General features: G+C 35.4%; 1 protein-coding gene across 1 annotated transcript; it reads right to left on the bottom strand.

Moving 5' to 3' along the window:
- Window positions 1–5,344: 5,344 nt before the first annotated feature.
- Window positions 5,345–9,320, bottom strand: LOC111894675 (probable sphingolipid transporter spinster homolog 2). Its single transcript, XM_023890766.3, has 16 exons — window positions 9,177–9,320; window positions 8,668–8,776; window positions 8,431–8,562; window positions 8,238–8,339; window positions 8,034–8,138; window positions 7,867–7,942; window positions 7,700–7,774; window positions 7,363–7,465; window positions 7,216–7,282; window positions 7,055–7,146; window positions 6,889–6,965; window positions 6,659–6,772; window positions 6,346–6,465; window positions 5,825–5,953; window positions 5,655–5,733; window positions 5,345–5,565 (listed from the first exon to the last, which is right to left on the bottom strand). The coding sequence occupies exons 2-16, from the start codon at window positions 8,757–8,759 to the stop codon at window positions 5,432–5,434; spliced, it is 1,497 nt and encodes a 498-aa protein (XP_023746534.1). The 5' UTR covers window positions 8,760–8,776; window positions 9,177–9,320; the 3' UTR covers window positions 5,345–5,431.
- Window positions 9,321–16,489: the final 7,169 nt, after the last annotated feature.

Raw genomic sequence — 16,489 nt, 5'->3', positions numbered from 1 at the left:
AGGAGGGGACCAGTCCCCGAGGTTCGGTTGTTAGGACCGAAGGGTAGTCAGCACCCCAGAATGGCTCGACATGGGTAGGTCAGCGCCCCAGAATGGCTTGACATGGGAAGGACGGCACTCCAGAATGGCCGCACGGGTAGTCGGCACCCCAGAATGGCTGTACCGGGTAGACAGGCACCCCAGAATAGCCTGACAGTATGTGTGTTATGTGTTTGTATGGTATGTGGTACGGTGAGGGAACTCACTAAGCTTTGTGCTTACAGTTTACAGTTTTGGTTTCAGGTACCTCTTCATCAAAGGGGAAGGAGCTGGCGCGGTAGCGGCACATCATGCACACACTCTGGTTTCCGCATTTACTAGATTTCTCTGGGATTTATACTCTGATATTTCGATTGGTTGTATGATTTGGCTTTTAGACATGATTTACGTTGTGATGTGGTTTGATCAAACAATGTTTTTAATTATCACCGTTTACTAAAGAAATGTTTTAAAAACGAAATTTTTGGACGTGAAAAATTAGGTCGTTACAGTTAAAGGACTTAAGTTTGGGTTCTTCAATTGGATTATGTTCAGCCCTAACCTTGGATAATGGTATTATTGTTCAGCAAGGGTGTTCACGGACTGTTAGGAGAGCAACTTTCAAATTCAGCAGATAGAGGTGAGTCTCCTCACCATACCAATGGGTTGAAGGCACCAAGGCCGACCCATTTTATGATATGTGGTATACTAGTTGATGTAGTCTTATGTGGCATGTTAGCTGGTTATGTGCTAGGAGGTATGCTAGTTGTGTATGTGGTATAGTTGTATGGAAGACCATGGGAGAGCGCATGACACTTGGATGTAAGACCATGTGGAGAGCCCATGGCTTTCCCATTAAAGACCATGGGGGAGCCCCTGACACTTAGATGTAAGACCATGTAGGGAGCCCATGGCTTTCCTATTAAAGACCATGGGGGGAGCCCATGGAACTTAGGTGTAAGACCCTGCGGGGAGCCCATGACATCCTGGAGTAAGACCCTGGGGGGAGCTCACGACATCACTATATGTTGTATGCATGGCTTATTTGGTTTATGTAACTTTTATGGCTAATATGGTATATGTGATTATGTTGACTGTGTGGGGTATGCTCTGGGGAACTCACTAAGCATCAACTTACAGTTTGTTGATTTTTTTCAGCCACTTCTAAGCTTAAGGGCAAGGGTAATGCTTGATGGTGCGGCATGCACTCTCCAGCATTTGATTTGATGTGACAATCTGATATTTGATATAAAATGTTCATGTTATGGATTTGAAAACAATTGTCATTGATATTTCACAATTTATGGGAATGTTTTAGTTAATTCAAAATGAAAATTTTATTTGGACATTCGAGTCGTTGCAATATTCAATGACTAAGCACATTTTAAAGAAAATTGATGACATAAATCAGTCAAATAAAAGTATGTTGTCATTTTATGTCCTTAATACGAAACTTTATAATGTTTTAATTGAGATATCTCAATAAATAAATTGAAATATCTTGTAGATTAGTACTATGTTAATATATTGAATGGATTTATTTCTTTTGCTTAAATTAATGCAGATATCAATTAAAATAGTTAAAATAAGATACATTCATAACACATGCATACATGATACAACACTTAAAGTGAAATTATTGAGTTCTATTATGTAAATATAGTCAAGATTTGGTACGATGTGTTTAATTTCAAACATTTAAAGAACACAGCAAGAGAGTTACAACTTTTTCTGTGAATTATTATCATAATTGTTATTAGTTTTACGTCTTTCTAATTTTATCCCCAATTTTTATGTCATTTAAAAACCATAAGTTTTCAGAAAACATTTCATTTTTTAAGCTATTATCTGGTCATTCCTATGTGACAAGTTACCATATCGATTTTGTCTAACGTGGCTATTGACCGGAATCACCTCATCATCCCATTAGGAAAACAAAACTAAAAACATGTTGAAAAATCACACACTGATATATATATATATATATATATATATATATATATATATATATATATATATATATATATATATATATATATATATATATATATATATATATATATATATATATATATATATATATATATATATATATATATATATATATATATATAAGTTTATTCAAATGAATATAATTAAAAATACGTGAAATATTTGCACCATATTCAACCTCTAAAACCTTTCAACTTTCAACCAAATAATCAAACTATTCAATAGACTTTAACTAAATGACTTGTCATGTTCTAAAAATTAATAACATTTACTAATGACTTTTTAATTTCCAAATATTGTACCGATATTAGTAGTATATATAAGTAAGGTTTTCTCACAAAAGACATTCAGGGGTTTCTACGACATTCATCTATTTAAAGGGATTATTCATTCAAATAAGAAGAGATAAGGCAATAACTTTTGTTGCATCAATGATTATTGCAATTGACTTTTTTTTTTCTTGTAGTAATAGTGGTTGTTAGGAAAAAAAGTGAGAATTTGATTTTTTTAATCGATCGTACATTTTGTATATATCATAGATGTTTTAGAGTTTTTACGTTATTAAAATGTGTAGTATTTTTTTCATAATTTTTCTTATATATATATATATATATATATATATATATATATATATATATATATATATATATATATATATATATATATATATGTTGATGTGAAGTCGTCCCTTGGATGAAGTCTTCAACTCGGAAGTCCAACTGGAACCTATAGTCACACTCATAAACGAAGAACGTCAGTTACGTTTCGGGAGGAGATCCTGGGTGGGCGCTCCGACAGTTAAGTCGGTCGTTGTCGGAAAAGATTGTTTGGAGGGAATGATTGGAATGTTCAGGAAACGATCAGTATACTTGAGTTGTTCATACCCTTTTTGTAACACCTGAATCCATGTATGTTCCTATCTTACCATTGTAGCTAAATAATTTGCATTTTGGTCCTTAGGCAGTACGTCGGGCGTTCCAGTTGGTACGCTTAGCGTACTCATGCGAAGGTGGGAAGGGACTCCGGACATGTACATTGGGCGTACATGTGTGTTCACGGGTGTACGTGCGAGATGTTGAAACCCTAATTTAGGGTGTTGTTCACTTTATAAACAACTTAAGACCCTAGGGCTTGTCTCTTTACTAGCCCCCAAGCCTCCTAAAACTCTAAATCGTCCCTTAAGTTTTATTGGTGGTGTTCTTGAGCCTTGAGAGGATTATAATGATTATTTTGCTCATTTTTGAAGGAAGCTTTGAAGATTCAAGGTGCTTAGCTTGGAAGGAAGGTCATAGATCTAGAATCACCCCACTTGTTGCTATCTATTTGAGGTATCAAGTTCATATCTTGGCTTGTAGATGATTATATCTCTTCATAGTTTGTTTTGTAATGCTTTTGGTCCCTTTTACGGTTGTTTGAAGAGTTAAAATGTTTTATGGGATTATTATTTTAGATCTAAGCTTGATATAGTCTCCTTTTGCATAAAGACTCAAGCTTTATGGGATTCTTGGACTCATGCATGCATTAGGTACCTTATTAATCCCTTTATAAGCTTAAGAGCTTCATTTAGCCATGCATGAATGTAAATTTAGCAAGTTTACATGATTTTCCATCTCAAGGAAGTCAGATCTATGTCTAGGAGCTTTGTCTTAAGGGGTTAAGTGTTAAAATCTAGTTTGGCTAAATAGGGTGAGTACGCTGGGCATACAAGCAGGGGCACTTAACGTACAAGCCTTCAAGCGAGTACGATGCGTGTACGTATTGAGTACGCCCCGCGTACTCAGTCTGTTGGACTCACATGTGTTGGCTTTGGTTTGGGCTATCTTTTGGGCTTTATTATTTGGGGTATTAAGTATTTTGGATTATGAAAAATTGTTGGTCCTTAGGGTAAGGCCTATGTAGAGATTTGGGCCCAATTTGGAAAATTAGGCCATACGTGGGCATTGGATGAATAGTTGGTTTTGGGCCTTTTAGATTGAGAGTTTGGACTTTAGTCTTCGACCAAAATAAGTAAGGGGTAAAATGGTCTTTTTACGCTAAGTATAGATTGAGGGATGTAGAGTTCACTCCAATTGTTAATTGGGTGTTATGTTGTATTGATAGCTCAAGGATTCTTCAAACCAACAGCCAAGGATTTTCCTATGAGATGCAGCAGTTAAGGTGAGTTTCCTCACCATGTACAACATGTCGAAGGCACCAATGCCGATTCATGATATGATATGTTAGAATACTCATTGTCTGTGTGACACTAGTATGTGTATGTGCTTGTATGCTTACTGGGCGGGGCCCGATGATTTTCATGTATGCTATTACGTGTTATGTAGTATGAATTGTATGTGGGTGGGGCCCGTTATCTAAGATAGGGCGGGGCCCGTTATACTCATTGGGTGGGGCCCGTTATGTGAGTTAGGGTGGGGCTCATTATACTTATTGGGCGAGGCCCGTTATGCGAGTTAGGTCGGTCACATTATACTCTTTGGGTGGGACCCGTTATGTTTTTTTATGTTTGGTATGTGGTATCTTAGGGAACTCACTAAACTTTGTGCTTATAGTTTATGTTTATAATTTCAGGTACTTCCAGTTCGGAAGGGAATGTCCAACATGACTGCCATCATCCCCCAGAATTTATTCCGCGTTTGATTAATTGAGATTTTACTCTGATGTTTAACTATTATTTTTCACATTGAATGATTTGGAAACGGAATCCTTTCTAATAAATGAAGGTTTTTTCGCCACTTGTCACATTCTCATTCAATTTGTCACATGTAATTTTATGGTTATTTTGAATTTAACTTTTTCCACATGTCATTTTATGATTTTTCTATTTTGTTAAATTCTATATAATATTTAAATCTAATAATAAATGCATATCAATTTCATTAATGAACTTTCCTTCTAATTTCAAAATTACTAAATTAAAGTTTCATTAATTTCCTTTATTTATTTATCTAAACTAAATTATTTGTTTTATAATTCAATATTTTTCTTACTTTTCTTATAAACTCAAACTTCTCAAATATTTTGAATTTTATATTTTAATTTTCTTTTAAATGAACCCATATAATACATGGGTCTCACACCTAGTGCTATATAAATTAATACTTTAAAAATGAAAATTTTTCCTTGTAATTTTCGGGATGTTATATGAAAGTTGAAAAATTGTTGAAGTTTCAAATCAATATGGTATAAGAAAAATGGATATCTTCAACCACATTGATTTGAAATGACCTCTTTTATAAGATATATAAGATATTAGTCAATTTTTTAAATATTTTAAATACATATTTACTTAGTGTATGACTAAGTAGCTGTTTGTTTTTATTGGCATAAAAAGACAGAAAAAAATTACATAATATTTTGTAATGCACAAAGTGGTAAATTACAATATGAGTATGCCACATGTCAACTCCATAAACATTTTCGTTTATAGCAAAGCAGAAATAGTATCTCCATTAGCCACCTTAGATTCAAGCAAAGGTGTTACATCTAGCTGCTCAACACGTGTCCCCAAATGCTCACTGTCTTCTTCATATCTATCCACACTAGGAAGAAAGATACCTAAAAAAACAAACAAACCAGAAAAAAGGAAAAAAAGAAAGAAAATGATCTTCATTTCATTATGCAAAAAGACATAATTGCCCTTTTACCTATAAACCATATTCCGGCTGCCAAAAACAATACTGAAGATAAGATCAAAGAAGATGTCCTCCAGTTATCAACTTTGTCCTGTGAGTGTCACAAATAAAACTATTAAAATTCGGTGATAAATTCAAAATGAAGAATAATATATAAATAAATAAAAAGGTGATTTTAAAACCTGTAGGATTCCAACAAGTGGTGGGGAGGGCACGTCACCAAAGATGTGAATTGAGACAGTAGAGATTGCCATTGATAATGGTCGTAAACTTGGTTTAACAGTATGGAGACTTACAAAATTCACAGGACCCTGTTTTCATTTTTATTTTTATTTATGTTTTTTTATCAGAATCTAAATAATATAACTGTCATAAATGATAATATTCAAATGGCTAAAAGCAAGAAATAGCGACCTACTTTTGTTTATTGCCATTACAACATTGTATTTTTAAGTTTTTCTTATTACCAATTATAAACTATACTTTCGTAACAAGTTTATTAGGACATTATACTTTGAAAAATATCTCTAGTTATAGCAATGAAAGATGTTTTTTTTTTTCTTTGGATGATAGTTTGTTTTTCAAAGTACAATGTTGTAATAGAAAGAAATGAAAATGGGATGCTATAAGAAAAAAAATCAATGAACATACATTGCTATTACTTGCATTCAACGCTAATTCAAATTCATAACAAGTTAATTACCTGGTTGGCAAAAACAAAAATCTCCCCAATTAAAAAGAGAACCAAGAAAACGTATAGGCTGCTGAAACAAAAGGCACTAAAGCAAAATACTGCTCCAAAAAATGTTGCTATGGAAAGTAACTGCAAAAGATATATATATATATATATATATATATATATATATATATATATATATATATATATATATATATATATATATATATATATATATATATATATATATATATATATATATATATATATATATATATATAAAACCTATTTTGTCATGTCCTGAAAATATATTTGTTAATTAATAAATATAAATATCTACCGTCAAAGCATTGGGGATTGTGGAATTCATGCGATCGAGAAGAATACTTCCTCCTATTGTCCCCACAATTCCACCAACAATTGTGATGACTCCAAATAATAAATCAACATTGTCCTATAAAATTATAAAATATGAAAAATCCAAGATGAAATGGTTGAAAGCCAAAAGATTTTATTTTTATTTTTTATTTCTTTCGTAACAATTTCGATTTCTATATAAAATGTTGTTACCGATTGATATATGCCATAAACAGCTTTTGGGCCCCAGTATGCAGATGCACCAATGACGAAATTATACGCTATGTAACCTGAAAAGGAGCCATTAAAAACTAGAAAATCAGCAAATAACAAATTGAGTGAGAACAATAGTTGAGATTTAAGAATATTAATTAATTACCTAGGACATTTACAACATATACTTTCTCACTCAAAAGAGCCTTCATATCTTGCCCAAATCTTGATAATTTATTTAAAGTAGATGAAACATAGCTGAAAAAAATGCCCGTATAATTAAATAAATAAAACATGCTTTATAGATGTAACTTTTATACGGAAGACCTGGAAGAATCTTTCTTTGAGAACTCTTCATTTAAGGACCCTGGGATGACTTTAGCATTTAACATGCCTACATAAACGTGGAACTTGTTAACTATGGTTAAAACAATGTTAATAAAATACTAATTTAATAGAAATTGTTAAATGTACCTTTCATTTGCAAAGGTTTCATTACAAAACCCAAAATAGCAAATGGAAGCATTAAAATTGCTTCACCAAAAAATGCATAACGCCAACCTAAATTAGCTCCAACCTATAAAATAGAAAACAAAACAAATAGGTTATACTGCATTTGACATGGATTGACTGATGTGAATGAAACAAAACTTGCAAACTTTTGTCCCAACCAAAAGGTTCGACAAGATGATACACATCTCTTGTCAACACAAAAGACACGAATACCCTCATCATAACAAATGACACTAGAAAGCTTGTCTTGTCCTATCTTATCATGTCATCTCATGTCATGTAAAACATAGTAGCATACCAATCCACCATAGAAATAACCAACAGAAACTCCAATAGGTTTGCACATAAAGAATATTCCCAACCATGCGGTTCTCTACAAAACAAAATGATATAAGTTTAGTTATTGCAATTATCAATTTATAAAAACATATAAATGTGGGGGGATTAGTAAGTAAGAAAGAGAACCTGAGCTACTGGAGCATTTTCATCAATAAATGGAGCTGCAAGACTTATATAAGAAGCTTCACCAACACCAACTAACCTAAAAACAACAATATTTTAGTTACACCAAAACAAAGACATCAAATTTATGAAGGTTGATGGTGTTTGAAAGGGTAAAATGGTCAACATACATTCTACAGATAGTGATTGACCAAAAATCAACCGAAAGCCCACAACCAACTACAGCAAGTGTCCACACCGACAATCCAACTCCAATAAGTCTAAAAGGATTAACGCTGTGCTAATATACACAAAAAAATTAATCAAAAAAAATAAAAAAATAAAAAATCAGACATGTGATACTTTTTCTAATGATTCAGAAAGACAGAAATTACGTCTTGGCCAAGGATGCAAATATTGGAGATGCAATAAGAAGTCCAACCATGAAAGCAGAAGATAGAATACCATCTTTAAAATTGCTTAGATCGAAATCACCCCTTTAGACAAAAAAAAAAAAAAAAAAAAAAAGTATAAAGAACATATGACGACTAATGATGTTATAAAGATAACACACAAAATCAGACTTACTGAATTCCACTACCATCTGAACACACATTACTCTCTGAGCAAGTTCTAGGATTCCCATTTACACCATTAGTGGAAATGGCTCCTCGATCTATATAATCTAGCATGTTGATCGCACAGAAAAACACAAGCAACCTGTGCATTGTGTGAATTCCCACATTAGTTAGCTGGATTTTGTTTTTTTTTTTTATCTAATCAAGAAGTGAAAAAGAGAAAAGAGAAGAAACATGAAGAATGTACCTTTTAGGAGTTAACCAAGAAGTTGAATCTATAGCCATTTCTTCCTTCGTCCTGTGTTTAATTAACCTTCTTATTTCAGAATATTCATGCATGTACGATTACTTCTTATCTGTGCATAGATACAGTATAGCAGTTAACTTATTGATTGTTTCACGTAACTGTAGTAGAAGATAAGTTAAAACCCAGCAAACCCCCTTTTTCCTGATTATTATTAATTAGTTTCTCTTCTGATTCAAGAGTTTGTATTGATGTTTGTGTTGACATATGATGGATCAATTGAAATATTTTGTCAAGCTGAGACAGATTATTCCTGATAATTTGTGCGAAATCTTTTTACCCACCATGAAAGCCTGAATAAAACTCTTCGTTTGGGTAATTAAGGTAGAGTTGGAAACTAATAATCATCGATCGCACTTGAGGAAACACACATTGGTGAATTGAATACAATAAAACTGGAAATTTGGCAAATAAATGGATTTGACTAAAGAAAAAAGCTCAACCGAACTTACAGGAAGCGGTGACGGCCGGTGATCAATGGCGCCAGACTTCCAATCTCATCAATGTATTTTGAATAGGCCGTGTGTGTATGAGTGTAACAGCTCTTGCTCTTTATAGTTATTTGGTTTTTTTTTTTTTAAGACAAAATTTCATAATTTGTCCATGTGTTTGTAATATCTTGCATTTTAAAAACATCTCTGAAAAATGTCACCTCCGTCCTTATGGTTTCAAAAAATGCATGAATGATTATTTTGTTGTTAACTTAACTTTTGAGTGGTTAGTTTTTTTTCTTCTAAAATGACCAATATGCCCTTAGACTAAATCTGAAAATTATATATGTATACCTCAATGATCAATTGTGAAAATTTGAAATATATATATATATATATATATATATATATATATATATATATATATATATATATATATATATATATATATATATATATATAAGGTTAGGTTATTTTGTTTGTTACATTTATTGTGTGCTAGAATGCACTAATAGGAATTTAGTGAATTAAATAATTATTTAATTAAATAAATATAGATATTAAATGATATCCATAATCATAATTCTCTTTTTATGGAAACTAATTAAATCCGTCATTAATGTCAGCAATAACATTCTTTTAGAATGAATTCGCATTTAGGTTTTATATATAAGTTCATATTTTGTTTCAGGATTCAGTCACTTAAAATACAATAAAGTTGCATGGAATATGAAGAACAAGAATGTATTCTACTAGAAAAATGACGAATTTAATTAGTGTCCATAAAAATGAGTTATAAGTATGGATAACTTTTAATATACATATAATTAATACTAAAATCTTATTGGTGCATTCTAGCACACAATAGATGTGAGAAACATTTGAACCTACTTCTCTCTCTCTCTCTCTCTCTCTATATATATATATATATATATATATATATATATATATATATATATATATATATATATATATATAATTTTGTTTTTCAATAATTTGATAAAACATGTTGGAACCGTTTTTTTCTTTACGTTTCCTTATTTATGAATTGAACATGTTTTTTTAATATGTCATGTTTTTTTTATTTGGATGATCCACCAAATAACAGAAGTTGTTATTTTTATTTATTTAAAATAATAATTATGTTAAAGTTTATATTGAATTATGTGTTATAAAATTTCCATAGTTATTATAGTTAGCAATTTTAAATTTGCAGTTATCATTATCATTATTTGATCTTTTTTTTTTTCATTTCCTACTAAATCTGCTCCTGGTTATTTGGTTCTCGGTCTAATTTGGTATGGATCTGAATCTGAACTACTGAAAAATATAATTAAACTAATCATGGAGTCTGACTTTTATTATTTTTTTATTATTTATTTTAGTCTATAAAATTTAAAACAATTACCTTCGATTTTGAACTACTGATATCACATATAGCAATAGGATTTAATTTGGAAATTACATTTTAAAACTTTTAGCTCATGTTCTTATTTTAATAATTATAAATCGGAAATACCACATTGATGAGTTTATAAAACTCTTTGATCGATTAGATCTTATAACAGGCAAATAAAGAATGTGAAAAACAATAAGATAAAGCACAAGAATGAATCTGAGTATGTCGAATGATTCAATTACTTCAATCCTCAGCAGAGCTCGATGAAGAACTTCCGCTGTAGAGGATTCTAGGGTTACAAAAGATAAGAACGATAAACGCTATTAAAACTCTATCCAATCTTACGTTCTAGGATGCATGCAAGCATCTATAAATAATAAACCCTACAAAACAACTCACGGATGGACAGGCCCATACTGGAGACAAAACTGGACTAACTAGCGAGCCCAAAGACGCAACACCTTCTGGACCTAACAATCTCCCCCTTTGCGTCAATTGGAGTGAGACTATTACTTCTTCTTGCTGGGTCCATCTGCCGGAACCTTCTTAGTTGTTTCAAACAGACGAGGGATGAGAACGAGGATTATTTGTCTGAAGCGAATGTACCACTGAATCATATCATCGAAGTACTTCTTGTCATCTGCTGAGTTTTGCTTGCAACGATGAATGATACCCAAAACATGTTCCAGGCATGCAGTGGTGTAGCGATGTTTGTCTGCCAAAGCGAACAGGCATTTTTGGCCTTCGTTTCTGGTAAACATAACATAATTTTTCTTCGGGTCTATCTTCCCCATCTGCATCATGTTCAGGTCACTTGCTGAGCCAACAGGAGAAATAGTAGGCTTTTTCTTGAAAATGCTGGCAATCTCCTGATCCATCTTGGCGACTTCCATGATGTAGCAAAGAAGCATCCTCTTGAAGTGATCAATTATCGGACCATACTCCGCTTCATTTGTAAGAAGGATGTTGTGCAAAATAATCCAATCATGTGGATTCAAATTGGGAAGATCAGCAAGCGAAATGGCATGTTCGGTCTTGGCAGATCCTCTCAGCACCTTGAACTGAACGTTCGTGAAGTTCCCTTCCCGAAACGGCTTGAGGACCCGAACGTTGACAATCTTCTGAGCGCTCAAAGTTTGATGTTGTGGTTGGGCAGCCCTCAGATAGAACTCGACCAGATCCCTGTCAACCTTTGGATGAGGATGAGGGATATCTGCAACGTTGTCAAAGGCATGGAAGATGAAGGCCTTTCGGGTCAGTGGCATGTCGAACTGAGAATCGACAGAATTGATGCGATCTAGTGAAATCACCTGTTCGAGCCACAAGATACTTGGGGTTTCAATTTCTTCCTTTAAAAGCTTCTCAAGATTCCAAGGAGGAAAAAGGGTTTTCCTACTCTCAAGAAGGTCGTGAGCCTCTTTCTGTTTTCTTTCAGCAGCCTCAGCCTCTCTGGCAACTCGAGCGCTCACATCAGCATCCTTATCTCGACCTTGCTTCTTCAAGAGATCAGCAATCATCTCTTTATCGTCGTCACTATCTTCTGCAACTTGTTTCCCTTTATCTTTGACACCCGAACCTGAGGCTTGACCTGTTGAAAGAGGTTCGGTTGTTTTTGTTGCTGTAGAAGTGGGAGGCGGTTGAGATACATCCTCTCCCCCTTGTTTCGGAATGGACACAAAATCAAGGAGCCCTTCAATCTTGCTCAGAACAGAAAGGGCAGGAGCAAGCTTCTCTACGAGATCACGCCTCACTGAGTAGTTTAGAATCGGATCATGTGCTTCCAGGATGTTTGAAAGGGCTGCGTGGACATCCGAAACACATGATGAAATCACTTCTCTTTCAAATCGAAGAGACTCAATCTCCTTTTGAGAATTGGAGAGTTGAAGATTCTTAACCTTGAGAGCAGTGGTCTTTAGAGCAAGAGCATCCATGAGAGAGTTCTCAGCAGCTAGATCTTCATGGAGCTTAGTTAGTCGCTCCTCAATCGTCGCCTTAAACGATGAGTTGTCGTAGGTGAGAGTTTGACGAAGAGTGGCAAAGGATTGCAGTTCAGAAGCAACTGAGGTAGCCAACTTATTGACAATGGGGTCAAGCTTCGTTTTAGTGGCATCTGCAGTTTCCTGTAAAGACTGTAAAAGAGAGGATGCATCAGTAAATAGTTTTTCGACTTTTTCGGTCGTAGCAGCACAAACTTTGGTGGAGGTGTCAATCGCAGCAGTGGCTGAGCTGATGGAGGCTTCATGCGCCTGAGTAAATGCATCAACGATCCGCTGAATAGCAGCATCGGAGATGGCAGACGGTGATGAAGAAGAGGAGGAAGCAATAAGAGAATCAATCTTCTCATGAAGCTCCTTGAGATGCTTTTTGGTTACGGGGGCATCATCATCATCGTCAGTCTGCACCTGATACGGACTGTAGTAGACGGAATCAAATGTCATATTCTCCCCACCAAGAAATGGTTCTTCATCCTCAACGGACTGAGCAGGAGATGAGGGTGGAGGTGAGGGTGGAGGCTCGGTAGTGGAAGTAGGTTCGGTAGTGGGAGTGGGTTTGGGTGCATCAGTAGGAGCCCCCGTATCAGATACGTTGGTTCTTACTTCTGTGGTTGTGGTGGTAGCTTCAGTGAAAATGGGAGGGGGTACTAGGATAGAAGTGGGTGGTATGTGAGTGGTGGAGGTTATGGGGGGAATGGAAATAGAAATGGATATTGGTGGAGAGGAGACAAGTGAACTAGAAACATGTACCTCTGGGGTAGGCGATCGTGGTGGAGTGTTACTAGGGAGGGACTCTTTAGAGTCAGAACTCTCTTCCTCAGATTCTCTTGAGGAGGAAGCGAGTATCAGCTTTCGCCTGGGTTGGGTTTTCCTCTTCTTTAGAGGAGGAGATTGAGCAGCCTTGATGGGTTTGCGTTTCTTCGGAGAAGGGCCTTTTGCTCCCTTAGCAACCTTCTTTTCCTTCCCCTTTTCAGGTTTCTTTCCCCTCGAAGCCGGCCTATCAGCATCGTGAATGGATTTGACCATATCAGGAGTGAGCTCTCTATGGCCAGAGCGACAAAACTCCTTGTAGGTCCGGATGATACGGCTGTCGCTTGGGACGTCTCCATACATCGACTCAGGGATTGAGCCAACAAACTGGAACTTTGAGGCATCAGAAACAATAATCTTTGTAGTATGAAAAGTACCTATCGAAGAGAGTGGAGATCCAGCAATAATAGGAACTCGATACTTGTCCATCACCTATTTGGTAATCAATGTCCAGAAACGAGCGTAGGAGATCTCTGAGTGTCGAGAGGTGGAGGCAAGGCTCTGGATCAGTTGCTGCCATGACACCGACCCATAGTCCAGATTGATACCATGATATACCCCATACAGAAGCGTGATGAAAAGACGACTCACTCCGTCAGAGCCGGCACTACGTTCTAATAACCCCTTGAATAATATAGTGAAGAACCCGTTCCACTGAGGAGGCAAGCATGATTTCTTGAACTTAGGGACCGTCGTCAGCACCTCAGTGTATCCCATTTGATAAAGCATTGAAAACAACTGAACCACTAGAATGGAGTCAGGGTTAACCCTAGAAGAATCAGGTTCAAACCCTATAAGCGAACAGAATCGCTGCTTGGAGATCGATGCCTTGTGATCAAGAATGTCGAAGAAGATCCTATCGATAGACTTATCGTAATGAGCAGTGGCTAAGATTTGGGATAAACATTCCATTGGAACAACGTCAACTTTGGTGAGAGCGGGAGCAAGCAGCGAATATTTGAGGCATTCGATGATCGGGAACATGAAAGCATCATATGCATGGGGAGTGAGATCGATGATCAGACTCTGTTGAGGACGAATTGGCAGGATGTTGGAAGTGGCATGAACAGATGATGAGTTAGCCATTGTAGTGAAGAGGTTGAGAGAGATGATGAACAGTAGAATACTCTAAGCTTTTTTTGCTTCAGAATTTTGGGTGCAGAAAATAGGTAAATAATGGTCGAGTTCACCTTTTATACCGTGGTGAAAAGAGAGAGAAAATTTTGTCCCCAAATCTCCAAGGGAAATACGAAGGGTTTTTCGGAGGTGATTGATGCATGACAGTTTGTATCCCCAATGATTACGCAGGAGAGAGAAGAACTGTCCCGATTCACACGCCTTCCCATCAGGCGTCGTTTAAAAAAAACGGTTCCACTTCGCACGCCTGTCATTCAAGCGCCGTTTAAAAATCAAAGCGATTGGACTCCTGCCTGAGTCAACATCTTATCCCTTTAGAGGGAATGTCATCTTAAAGCAAAATGACCATGTGTAACAGTATGAGCCACAACTGTTTTATAACTTCAAATTCCATAAAAAAATGGTTTGTAAGTAATGAAACCGGAATTTTGGAAAATCAAAAAGATTTTCGTGCTCAGTGTGTAAAAGATAAAGAAATAAAGCAACACATATGTGGGAATTTGTGATGTCAGTAAAGACACAAAACAATGGATCCCGGGCATGAATCTCTTCCTTCAAGGTCAAGAGAGACCTTAAAGTGTTTGTTTGGTTTCCCATTGAATTACGATCAGACACTTATTGAGAAGTGTTGAAAGGCATCTTTTAATCAGGCTAATTTTGGGTGGCTTTCGCTTCAGGTCAGAATTTCTGATCTTGACATAAGATAGAACTCGACTGAAGTGCTTGTGAGACCGATGTAGTCTGTTGAACAAGCAGGTGGGAATAGAATTTAAGTGGCAGTGGAAAATACTTTATAGGAAATCTCAAAGAAAAATAAAAACTGGATTCCAAGGGAAGAAAAGTTATGGGATTTAACAATTCATAGGAATCACACAAAAAGAAATTAGAGATTTCACGTTACATTCCCATGGATAAGTTTGTCAATTCGTTAGTGAAAGCTAGAGCAAAGTTGATTATTCACCGTCAATGCATAGTAGGTATTGAATTGTGGGTTTCACTTAGCACGTAGTGGCACGAAGCTAAGATCACGAACACAGAAATTGTGTAACCATAAACCTCAGTGGTAATTTCTAAGAGTCTCAAGGGTTACGTTTATGAAGCGAATAAGATGGAGAAAAGTAGTGTAGATGGTGTAAAGAAACCAAAGTACCCCTGCTGTTAAAATGAGGACAAAGCAGAAAACTCTTATCTCATGTGAGAAGAGAGTTAGGTAGCTCAAGATTAGAATAAATATGAAAGCCTAATTGGGAAGACAAGGTTTGTATATACCAAGTCAGTAAGGCTATTATTCAGAATCAGGTGAGGCTTTGGACACATACATCAGCATGCTTCTAGGGACACTTAACTAATGAAAGAATTTCCCCACAAAAAAAAAATTATCGAACAAATAATGATAATAAAAAATTGTTTTTGGAGTTTTTGATTTTAAAAAAATTAGAAAAAGATTAAGGAAAGAAAAAAATAATAAAAATGAAACACAAAACAAAAAAAAAAATTGAAGCACAAAAAAATTTGGAACCGAACCCGAACGTTCGGTCTATTTCGGTTGCAAAAAAAAATGAGTTTGAAAAAGAAAAGGACTTTGAAAATAAGAAAGAGGAAATTTGAAAAAGATACAAAAGTTTTACAACCAAAGAAACTACCTTTGAGTGGCAAGCGAAGATAAGAGAATAGGACCGAACCCGAGCGTTCGGTTCATTTCGGCACACACGTGAACCGAACCCGAACGTTCGGTTCATTTCGCTTTCGATTGTTAATTTTGAGAAGTAGTTTTTGGTACTGACTCCGATTCCATCAATCCTAGCCCTTGTAGAATTTTATTGAAACTCGCTTCAAGAAGAGCTTTGGTGAAGATATCGGCTAGTTGATCAGTTGTTCGAACAAAGTGTATTTCGACGTTTCCATCTTCCACATGATCCTTTATGAAGTGATACCTCAGTGCGATATGCTTGGTCTTGGAATGTTGCACTGGGTTATGACAGATCCTAATTGCA

This window comes from Lactuca sativa, chromosome 9 (genome assembly GCF_002870075.4).
Source record: "Lactuca sativa cultivar Salinas chromosome 9, Lsat_Salinas_v11, whole genome shotgun sequence".
Taxonomy (NCBI): domain Eukaryota; kingdom Viridiplantae; phylum Streptophyta; class Magnoliopsida; order Asterales; family Asteraceae; genus Lactuca; species Lactuca sativa.
Note: the sequence above shows the minus strand (reverse complement) of the source record. Positions and strands in the feature narration are given on the sequence as shown.